This window comes from Acipenser ruthenus, chromosome 45, assembly GCF_902713425.1.
Source record: "Acipenser ruthenus chromosome 45, fAciRut3.2 maternal haplotype, whole genome shotgun sequence".
Classification (NCBI taxonomy): domain Eukaryota; kingdom Metazoa; phylum Chordata; class Actinopteri; order Acipenseriformes; family Acipenseridae; genus Acipenser; species Acipenser ruthenus.
In genome coordinates, this window is record NC_081233.1 from 9,850,734 (window position 1) to 9,863,132 (window position 12,399).

At 38.1% G+C, this 12,399-nt stretch overlaps 1 protein-coding gene across 1 annotated transcript in view; it reads right to left on the reverse strand.

The window, feature by feature from the left end:
* LOC117966958 (homeobox protein Hox-C6-like) overlaps nucleotides 1-2,584 on the reverse strand; it is a 13,413-nt gene extending 10,829 nt beyond the window's left edge. The window contains exon 1 of the mRNA XM_059013148.1: nucleotides 2,133-2,584. Coding sequence (XP_058869131.1) covers nucleotides 2,133-2,217 — 85 coding nt within the window. The 5' untranslated portion in view covers nucleotides 2,218-2,584. The remainder of the gene's footprint in view (nucleotides 1-2,132) is intronic.
* Nucleotides 2,585-12,399: the final 9,815 nt, after the last annotated feature.

The following is a 12,399-nucleotide window of genomic DNA, read 5'->3' on the forward strand; positions in this document are numbered from 1 at the left end:
TGTTTGTTTGAAAACGGTTTGTGTGCAATGGGGACTGGAGATTGTGGATTGCATGGTAAAGACAGGGCCGCTTCCGCTTCAGGTAGGTTGTGTGTTTATTTCTAGCGTTTCTATTTGGCGCTGTGTCCTGTTTCGCTGCTGATAAGTTAGAGAGAGACGGTTAAAGTTGCATTTGGTCTTCAATGTGAAAGCAATGCCAGCGTGACCGGGGTCCCTGATTAACAGCGCGGCCTCGCGGTGTCTGATGACGCTGCTGTTTTTAAAACGCCACACTATTCTGTTGAATAAGAACCTGGATATTGCAAGTCGGGTTTTCATTGTCTGTATATTAAAACAGTGACGAAAAAACACAAGCAAAGACGCTGCACCCGCTTGCATTCTGCTTAATACCGCAATGCAATTTGGATTTTGAAATATGATTCATCCAATCCACTCTATCAAACTGTGTCTTTATAGAAATACATTTCGAGTGCCATTTGACTAAAAGCTAATCAAAATGCCTTCTATATTATTATTGTTATTATTATTATTATTATTATTATTATTATTATTATTATTATTATATGTTGGCCAAATATGCACAACCCTTTCTATAAAATCAATTAATATAATGTGTTTGTGTCGGCATCAGATGTTTATTTTTCAATATCGGGTTATGAAGTGTGTGTAACAGATTCAACAGCCGATTCCAGCATTAACGCATCAAATAATTATGAAATGTTGAACAGTATGCAAACTTTTTTTTTTTTTTTTGCAGACTTATATTCTAAAATAGAAGCACGGTAATCCGGGATTTTTTTTGATGCAGGAAATTAATAAATGCATTCGGAAGACCCAGAGCCTGAAATATAAACAGACAGAAATATTGTAAAAATAAAATAACGTCAAACTCGATTCTAAATCTCTCGCATATAGCCCTGCGATCGCCATCGAAGCAGCTTTGTGTCTCTTTGGAATTGCTAAATATTTCAGCGATACCGGTACAGTAAAAAAGAGAGAAATGGTGAATGCCCTGTTTTGCGTGTGTGTCCCTCGTTACAATATCCGCGGTAACCTGATACCAGTGCAGCCGCGCTATACTGTTTAATGACAGGCTGTTCTCGGCAAATACGTAATATCCTTACTAATCCTATAATCGATTCAACCCTAATGTTCAATAAATGCAATAATAAAAATACATTTGGTTGTTGCATTTTAAACATGTGACATTCTTCACGCTTCTGCGCTCCAATGATATAAAACGAACTGGACAGGAGCGGTGTAACCCGCCTAATAAACACCAATACATAATCAATTAAACACAGCAATGATCAATACGGGCATCGTGTAGAAACATCATTGCTCCCAATATTCTCTCTAGACAGGAGTGGCGGCGGGGCTGAACAGTGATCTTGCGAGAGAGCTTCAGCCATCGCTCTGTGTGTCATGTCGCATCCCCGCTTTGCTCGTGTCGCATTGCAAATGTGCACAATCGTGTCCTTGCTCCGCGCTATAAAGACTGTTTATATTTAAACCTGAGATTGCTCTGAGTTTTGTGTGTGTGTGTGTGTATCTGCATGTGTTCGATTGCCAAGGGTGCGTTAGACAGCATTCACATGAAATCGTTAATTCGCGTAACCAAATATGAAATATGTATAGTCAGGTGCATGCAAACCTAGGATTGGGGTGAGACACACACAGAACCGAACTAAAGCAAGGGCGACATCAATGGGAGTCGTGTATGACGACAAAGCAAATGTTGCATAGGATTTTATTGTTATTTTTTGTTATCAACTGCTTGTCTTATTCCATGTGTGATCATCATATCATAGAAATAGCTTCATATCAATCTGGACACACTGACTATAAGCCCCGGACTCGCTGTGTTACACGCATCACTCTATATGACATCATAAACTCGGAGAGGAAAAAAAAGGAAAGTTGGCAAAATTGGACCCCCCTCCCCTACCCCCCACCGTATACGTCTCCAGTGCAGCCAGATTCACGCTGTTAGCCGCTCTCCCTCAAGTAAACAGAATATGATCTCCACATTTTCTTTTCTACGCCTAAAAGGAGTTGCAGAATTATCTCGCCACCCGCGGTTACAGACCATTAGATAGATATTTTAAACCAATAAGCGAACGTTCACTTACCCGAGTGTTCCGTCTGCGGCTGTGTTCGAATGACGCAGGTTTGTAGGTCCAGAAACGGCGGTGTTGGATAAGAGGTACAATGCATAAATAAAAAGAGGGGATGGCAAATGGAAGACGAAAAACCTCGCTTATCTCTTAGAGGATCAGATAGGGAAGCAGAAAAGGTATTTACAACCCGATGGATTTCTCTGATGTTTAAATTCTTCCAAGGAAATGTTCAGCTGGTTAGACCCTCAAGGGGTGAAACGAGGGGGGGCAGGAGGCAGCCATAAACTCGTTATTGGAGAGAGGGAGAGAGAAGACGGAGAAGGGGGGGGGGATAACACTCGCCCCCAAAACCACCGCACACAAAAAAACAGAATTAAAGAAACGTTCGCTCTGCCGCCGACTGTGGTGCCGTTTAGAAGGCTTAAGAAGTGAAACAGCGCCTTACACTCACAGGCAAAACCACAATAAAAAAGTTCATGTTCACGGAAGAGGACCACGTGACCCTCGCCAGCCAATCCAAGGTCCGATCCAGCCGTAAAGTTTTATGACTCCGCTGTAAATTTCCCCCCAAACAACGAGGAATGCATTCTCTCTCTCTCTCTCTCTCTCTCTCTCTCTTATTTTTCTCCTCCCCCCATTTTCACTGTGTCTAAATGATTTGCACTCTTATTTGCGAGTAAATATCTCATTTTATTTTTGATACGTATAATTAAGGAAGGCACAGAGCCCGGCCTGACCTTCAAAAAGACCCCTCCCCCCCCCCCCCCCCACTCCCCCTTCTATTAAGATATGGACATATTGAAGTATAAAAAGTATCAGTGATGCATGTAATGGGCTGGGGGCTGGGGGCTGGGGGCTGGGGGCTGGGGGGGGGGGGGGGATTTCTCTTTTTTTTTTTTACAAGGTGAGGTTTAGATGATATGCAGTCAGCTTAAGTTCCCCATAAGATGAAATGCGCATTATAAAACAATACCGTTGAAAGCACAAGTATTTATTATTATTATTATTATTATTATTATTATTATTATTATTATTATTATTATTATTATTATTTATTTCTTAGCAGACGCCCTTATCCAGGGCGACTTACAATTGTTACAAGGTATCACATTATACATTATTTTACATTATACAGATATCACATTATTTTTACATACAATTACCCATTTATGCAGTTGGGTTTTTACTGGAGCAATCTAGGTAAAGTACCTTGCTCAAGGGTACAACAGCAGTGTCCCCCACTGGGGATTGAACCCACGACCCTCCGGTCAAGAGTCCAGAGCCCTGTGTATGTGTGTGTGTGTGTGTGTGTGTGTGTATGTATGTGTGTGTGTATATATATATATATATATATATATATATATATATATATATATATATATATATATATATATATATATATATATATATATAAAATGTAACTGTGTGTGTTTGTCCCCTAATATAACACTGTTTGTGTGTGTGGACAGGTATTGCTATCAATGAGACGACAACATTTGAGAAAATGCACCCACAAAGATAGTAACTCCTGAAAAAACGACGTTATGCCAAAATATTGAGTTTGTTGTCGACTTTAACCAAGTGTGGAGTTTTTGACTGACTGGAGTTAGAAATGGTAAATAAAAATATAGTGAGAGTCAATGACAAGTCCCCACAAATATAGGAATGCAAACATGTGTGTGTGTCTCCGTGAGTGTCTCCGTGAGTGTTTCAGTGTGTGTGTGTGTCAGTGTGTGTGTGTGTGTGTCTCAGTGTGTGTGTGTTGCTGGTTTTCACAATCACCGCCTCACACGACAACGCTAACCGGACACACATCCTGGAATAGCTCTAAATTAGGTAAGGATTTATATATTTATTTATTTACTGTCAAGAATTGTTTAATAATAATAATAAGAATAATAATAATAAAAATAATAATAATAATAATAGCACTAAACAAATCGCTCTATTCGTGTGTTTCCTTATAGGCCTCGCAGCGTGTACTTTTGGGGGTATGCGTGTATGAAGTTGGGGTGCCCAGGGCACACCGTTAAATGTACATCACTAATCATTTATTCTATATGTCTCCTACGTTTGGTTTTGTATAACACGATAGATAAACAATTAAAACAGTTTTGCTTGCACGTTGTCGAGTTCTCCTCTCCAGTCAGACAGGCTCTCGTAATAAAACGGCTGAATCGGGGCCGGATGCAGGCAATTTCAGCAGATTTTACAAACCTCCAATAAACTTTACAGCAGGTAGTTAAAACTCTAATGAAGGAAGCGGCTTCCTGTTAATGCAGTATAAGAAACAATAGCTTCGCCGCGCTCACAATACGGGCGGACAAGCCTCTCCATAAAACCCGAGCAGACGCGGCCCGCTCGCTCCCGTTTGGCAGAAGGAAATGTCGGTTGTCATAAAGCTTCCATCCGTGTCAAGGAAACCTCAAAGAGAATGCTCTGCACCGGATGAGCTCGTATTTGAACACTTGCTGCATATTATTCTTTCTTTCTTTCTTTCTCTCTAATATTTGTAAAATGGAGAGTCGATCTATCCGTTTCTGTTATATTGGGATTCATTTCTATTAGATAAGCGCTCTTCATTTTACATATGTCTCTGTGGTTATTTACGAAAAATAAAACAGAATTCTCTATCTCTGTGTGTATAATATATATATATATATATATATATATATATATATATATATATATATATATATATATATATATATAATGAGCGAGACGAAAAGGGTTAACACTATTATTATTATTATTATTATTATTATTATTATTATTATTATTATTATTATTATTATTTATTTCTTAGCAGACGCCCTTATCCAGGGCGACTTACAATCGTAAGCAAATACATTTCAAGTGTTACAATACAAGTAATACAATAAGAGCAAGAAATACAATAACACTAACATTTTCTAAAACTGGATTGAAAAGCTATATATATATATATATATATATATATATATATATATAATAGATCATTTATATTGGTCTTCTTTCTGTGTTTGTATACCTGAAATACTATTGTCTGTGTGTATGTATATTCATTTATATATGGGAGTGTTTTAAAATGCTTTTTATTTTTCAAACGGAATGTGATTTTCTTTTTAAAAGCACAATTTGGTTTACTGATTTGACTGGAAGCTGATGCATCTGTATCTAACCGCAGGATTTTTATTAAAACAATCAACATCGCAGCCCGGATTCTGTACGTTAGGCAATCGGCGTGTCTTACCTATTCATACGATAGATATAAACATAGATGTAATAAGACTTTTTAATTTATTTAGTTTCATTTTGATATTTATTATTTAAAAAAAAAACGCACACAAAGTAAATTAATAGATTTTGATACAGAAAAGCTGTAAACACTGCTAAACTAGTATAGACTTGTCTCGTTTAAATGAGTACTTTTGTATTATTTTAGTTGGCATACAGCATATTGGGTCGCTATTTTTGTAATCTACATTTTTTATGGACATTTTAAAAGTTTGTGTGCAATCTATGGAGAAGTTGCTACGGTGGCTTTTTGTGCAAACAAATTCAACATGCGTTTTTGTTTTGTTCTTTGATAACGTTTATAAAAAATCCCAATATGTTAAATACAGACCATGCTTTATTATTATTATTATTATTATTATTATTATTATTATTATTATTATTATTATTATTATTATTATTTTCTTAGCAGACGCCCTTATCCAGGGTGACTTACAATTGTTACAAGATATCACATTATTTTTTACATACAATTACATTATTTTTTTACACATTATTTTTACATACAATTGCCCATTTATACAGTTGGGTTGTTTACTGGAGCAATCTAGGTAAAGTACCTTGCTCAAGGGTACAACAGCAGTGTCCCCAACCAGGGATTGAACCCACGACCCTCCGGTCAAGAGCCCAGAGCCCTAACCACTACTCCACACTGCTGCCCCGTTGTTGTTGTTGTTGTTGTTGTTATTATTATTATTATTATTATTATTATTATTATTATTATTATTATTATTATTATTATTATTATTATTATTATTATTGTCTTGTACACACACGCATATATATATATATATATATATATATATATATATATATATATGCATATATATATATATATATATATATATGCATATATATATGCATATGCAACACATTAATAGGCCGACGATTTCAATTTAAATTTGTAGACATTTTAAAATAGTTCGTCTGAACTCTATGGAGTTGGACAATTTGTTATGCCAAAACTTTGAAAAACAGACAAAAATACATGCATTAATAAAATAGCTACCTAGGAAATTTAACGTGATACAATTATACACATATATATATATATATATATATATATATATATATATATATATATATATATATATATATATATATATGTGCGCATTTACATGCTCGCATACATGTGTGTATATGTAAGCCGATATTACGCCATTCGATCAATTCGTGCATTTCCTGTGAATAAACATCTCGCCATGTTCATTCACTCCAAGGCACTTTCGCTTGGATTTTTCTCCCGTTATTAAGTTTAAAATGCTCCTTCGTTTAAGAGAGAGATCCCGATCTAAAGGATGTATGAAATACAGGTTCATTTTAAAAGCAAATTTTAAATCTGTAATAGAAAAATACATTTCGTTACAGGGTAAGTATTTTGCCCTTTTAAATTAAATGAGTCCTTATTGCAGGACAGGAGGCTATATCTCGGCGTTCCCCGATGTGGTGAGTTTCTTTTGCAAAAAACATTTACATAAAAAAAAAAATCTTTGCACGTTTAATTGTAGTGAATGTATTTATTTTTCGTTTAGTAGTTTTACCATGGTTCTAATGCATTTACCATCCCTCGCTATTCTTTAGGATGCTTGTCAATGCTTCACCATGCTTGCGTTGTGTTTTATTGCACTTGGCTGTGCTTTTACTATGGGACACTTTAGGGTAGTCTAAAAAGTCTACAAATAACATTTTACTGGGGGTTGGGGAAACCAACATAGTGAGTATCTTCAACAGTTAAATGGCTGTTGCCTTCAGCGTTTCAGGAGACACTAAAAAGGTTTTATTGCCGGTTCTAAAGATAGAATCTGAAGCAGTTCCCTTTGGAAGAAACCACAAATGCCTGTTATTTTTATGTCCATATCTCGATATATATATATATATTATTTTATATAATGAGAGAGAGAGAGAGAGAGAGAGAGAGAGAGAGAGAGAGAGAGAGAGAGAGAGAGAGAGAGAGAGAGAGAGAGAGAGAGAGAGAGAGAGAGAGAGAGAGAGAGAGAGAGAGAGAGAGAGAGAGAGAGAGAGAGAGAGAGAGAGAGAGAGCGCTATTACAAAAGGTGGTTTAAATTCTGTGTACAAATGTATTTCCACACGCATTGATTATTGTAATGGTCTGTTGGCTGGGGTGTCTTGCCGGGCTCTTCAGAGACTCCAGCTGGTACAGAATTCAGCAGCTCGTGTTTTAACTACAACTGCTGGATCTGAGCATATAACCCCAGGTCTGGCCTCCCTCCACTGACTGCCAGTGAGGTTCAAGGGTCGATTTTAAGATTTTGCTTCTTACCTACAGTGCACTTCATGATTTGGATCCTAAATATTTCAAAGACCTCTTGCATGTTTCTGCCCCTCTTCGTGCCCTGCGATCAGCTGATCTAAGTCTTCTAGTAGCTCCTAAAGCTAGGCTGTGGTCGATGGGTGACTGGGCTTTCTCTTGCCTTGCCCTGTGCCTGTGGAACTCCTAAAGCTAGGCTGAGGTTGATGGGTGACTGGGCTTTCTCTTGCTATGCCCTTTGCCTGTGGAACTCCTAAAGCTAGGCTGTGGTCGATGGGTGACTGGGCTTCCTCTTGCCTTGCCCTTTGCCTGTGGAACTCCTAAAGCTAGGCTGTGGTCGATGGGTGACTGGGCTTTCTCTTGCCTTGCCCTGTGCCTGTGGAACTCCTAAAGCTAGGCTGAGGTTGATGGGTGACTGGGCTTTCTCTTGCTATGCCCTGTGCCTGTGGAACTCCTAAAGCTAGGCTGAGGTTGATGGGTGACTGGGCTTTCTCTTGCCTTGCCCTGTGCCTGTGGAACTCCTAAAGCTAGGCTGAGGTTGATGGGTGACTGGGCTTTCTCTTGCTATGCCCTGTGCCTGTGGAACTCCTAAAGCTAGGCTGTGGTCGATGGGTGACTGGGCTTTCTCTTGCTATGCCCTGTGCCTGTGGAACTCCTAAAGCTAGGCTGAGGTCGATGGGTGACTGGGCTTTCTCTTGCCTTGCCCTGTGCCTGTGGAACTCCTAAAGCTAGGCTGAGGTTGATGGGTGACTGGGCTTTCTCTTGCTATGCCCTGTACCTGTGGAACTCCTAAAGCTAGGCTGAGGTCGATGGGTGACTGGGCTTTCTCTTGCTATGCCCTGTGCCTGTGGAACTCCTAAAGCTAGGCTGTGGTTGATGGGTGACTGGGCTTCCTCTTCCTATGCCCTGTACCTGTGGAACTCACTGCCACTCACTGTAAGGGAGGCCCCTTCTCTTGATGTTTTTAAATCTCACCTGAAGATGTACTTTTTATACTAAAGCTTTTTTTTAATTATTGTTTTTTAATTCTATTGGTGTTCATTTTTTTTGCAGAGTTTGTTGTATTTTTACTGTTATACAGTGCCTTTCTCTTGAAAGGCACTTTATAAATTCAATTATCTAATTCAATATATATATATATATATATATATATATATATATATATATATATATATATATATATATATATGATGTATATGTATGTATGTATGTGAACTCTGTCATACCAGAAATTGCCTTTTCGGAATTTCACCAAAAATACAGCATTGACTTTAAACTTGGCATTGCACATTGGTGTAAGGCTGTAGCGGCAATACATGAAAACAAATATGTCTATAAATGAACGACTTACATACTTAACTAATGAATGTGTTTTCTACACAGCTGCTGTGTGCGTGTGTGTGTATATATATATATATATATATATATATATATATATATATATATATATATATATATATATATATATATATATATATATATATATATATATATATAATATATATAACATAACATTTTTGTGCTCTATATATAGTAAAACTGAAGAGTCTGAGTTGGGTCGGGTAATGTGTGTCTGAGGGTTGATGAATTTAGCCAAGTTACACATTGCAAATAACAAATGAATCCTGAAGGGAGGTTACAACTCCAAGAACACTTCATTCACTTTCAATATATTAATCACAAAAGAATCCAGCATGTTTGTGCTAACGCGACCAAGAACGCAGTATCCGGTTTCATTTGTTTAAAAGCTGATCCTTTCATCCCTGTCTCGGTTTATAATCCCAGGAATCATTCTTTACCCTTGCCGCCAATGTAAACAACCTGGCCATTTTCTCCACAATATCCTTAAGATTCCGACTATTCGTCAAGGGTGTAAGAGTGGAGACGCATTATAGAGCAATATACTTCAGTTGTGCTCAGCGCTTGGTGATATTTATAATGGCATTGATTCATTTTGATAGTAATGGGGGGGAGGCGGTGTTGAGACGACGTTTGTTTCTTTGGAATTCCACCAGGCAAATGATTTTTCATTGAGTCGAATGGAAAGACTTTGGGTTGGAGACTACCTTGCTAATTTAGCATTTCTAAATTTCAGGCATTTGAGCAGGGTTAGAAACTCACACTAGCCCTGCTGCTGCTGCACCCAGTCCTGGGGTTCAGAATTCACCTCAATTATATTATTATTATTATTATTATTATTATTATTATTATTAATATTGAAATGATCAGGAGCCAGGAGTTTGAGCAGGGTTAGAAACTCACACTAGCCCTGCTGCTGCTGCTCAGTCCTGAGGTTCAGAGCTCCCCTCAATTATATTATTATTATTATTATTATTATTATTATTATTATTATTATTATTAATATTGAAATGATCAGGAGCCAGGAGTTTGAGCAGGGTTACAAACTCACACTAGCCTGGCTGCTGCTGCTGCTGCTGCACCCAGTCCTGGGGTTCAGAACTCCTTTTGTTTTAGATTTTTGAAAAGACCAGGTAGGTGCCAGGAGTTTGAAGAATCAGGCTCCTGGCATGGGAGTCCACCAAATTTAATTCTGGGAGGGGGGTCAAGGTGTTTAAAAGTAATCAGGTAACATGGTTTTGTATTGCATAATGATTCTTCTAAGCCTCATTTACAACACAGACTTGAGCTAAAATCCGATGTATACCAATACTGTAAATTTTTTTTTTTTTTTGTAAATTCAGATTCCGGGGGGGGGGGGGGGGGGGGGGGGGGGAGGGGAGAGAAGTGCCCCCCTTTGCACCTATCTGCCCATGGCCCCTGGTAAATCTGCTCTGAATAAACCAGTTCTCATCAATGCATGACTTAGTCTCACTTTTGAGTCTGTAGGGTTACCAAGAGGAGTTGTTACCACAGCTAGAGGGGATGAACAATGTAAGTCACACCAAACTCCTGATCATTTAAAACAATATGTAACAAATTGAATCTCGTTCTGGAACCCAAGAACTAGGTTCAGGGCTAGTGTGAAATTCAAGCCGCTGTGCAGGCTTGCACGGAGTTAAACACAAAGCCACTTTCTCAGGAGCAGCGGCTTGAAACCTGGTTCCAGGATACCTAGTTTGAGGCTCACTGCTGTATCAAACCCCAAGTCTCCCCTGATGTGCCGTGCAGGGGCCTGAAACCAAGTTCCAAGCCACAAAGCAGCTTCGTGTTCACTCAGCTTTACAGTCCCTCTGGAACTTTTATTGTCTTTAGGTTCTTAGAACCCGTCTTTGTGTACTGAGTAATCCAATGGAACCCTAGCTGCGCTTCTAAATTCCACACCTAACACGAAGTCCGAGGTGTGAAGCATGTTGTCGATTTTCATCCAGAGCCACAAAAAAACTCCACGGTCATCATGACATACAACTGTCTACATATAAACCTAATCCCGCCCTAAAATCACTAGCACCCCTCCAAACCTTTCACTTAATCCTAACCTTGCAGTAAACTATCGGGTTGCAAAACTGATATTTTATAATGCATGCATGTGTGTTTTTTGGGTTTTTTCATCAAATTTAAATCAGGGCAATTTCTCGTACTCCACAGAGTTCACACAAACTGCTTTAAAATGTAAGAAATCGTGACTGACTGGGGATATAGAATGGCCAGGTAGGATAGAAAATTGGTTTCAGGTTCATTGGAGCTGTATTTAGGTTTTTCTTTTATTAGTCCTGAATATTTTATCTTCTGCTTTTTATATTGCATGTAAACGTGACACACAGAACAGGGGTAGTTTCATCAGTTCAGGGTGCATATTGAAAATGTAGAGAATCCCATGCAATACTCATTCGGTCATATTTTGACCCTTTGCTTTGTGGTTCTTTGGTAGTGTATAGTTAATTGCTCTTGCATGTATTATTGTTATTTATCATAAAGCAGTGTTTTCTGAAGTGTAATGTTTCATATGATTTGTGAACACAGTTGAATAGTAAAGGTTATTTTGAAACCTATCTATGACGTTTCCAATGCTCTCAGCTTTGTTTCTTGCGTTGTACTCTTCACACGATGGACTCTGTTTTAAAGATGGGCTCCTAGCAAGCTCTTTGCTAGACGTCTCTTTGTTAAAATTACATCATTTTCTCCGGCTGTTTATCTTAAGGAACCTTCTTTTTCTCGGGTTTCAATTAAGCAAATATTGACACTAATATAATATATATTCCTCGTCAAACTCAAGATGTTTTATTAATACAAATACGAGGAACACAAACGCGTGTGGACACGTTTACATATAAATTAACACAGATAACCAACCACTATCTCCAGGTGGTTTTTGCATCAATGTGGATACTTTTCAAAACACACACACACACACACAAGTAGCTTCCGAGTTGAGATGGGAGAAAGCAGTAACTAGAGTTATGAGTATTGAATATATAATTAAGATTGGCTCTTGCAATGCTGAAATTTGCATATCTCGATTACCCATAAGTCTTAGCATTACAAGTCAATAATCAAATCGGCAAAAGGCCTCTATAATGTCAAATAAAATCGCGTATATAAGGATTAATAATCTTGAAGGGTTTTGGTTATAAAACATGCCTTGAACCCTTAAATCGCTTTTTAAAATGTCCTTTATAACCCATTCTGCGGTTCCAATATGTTTTCAGAATGGTTCTTTATAGAACCTCCAGAGTATGAGGGTTCCAGGGACAGCGCAAAGCTTCTAAACAGAACACGTTAATACACTGTCGATGCGACCACCATTCGATAAAAAGGGTTATTTTATGAATGAAT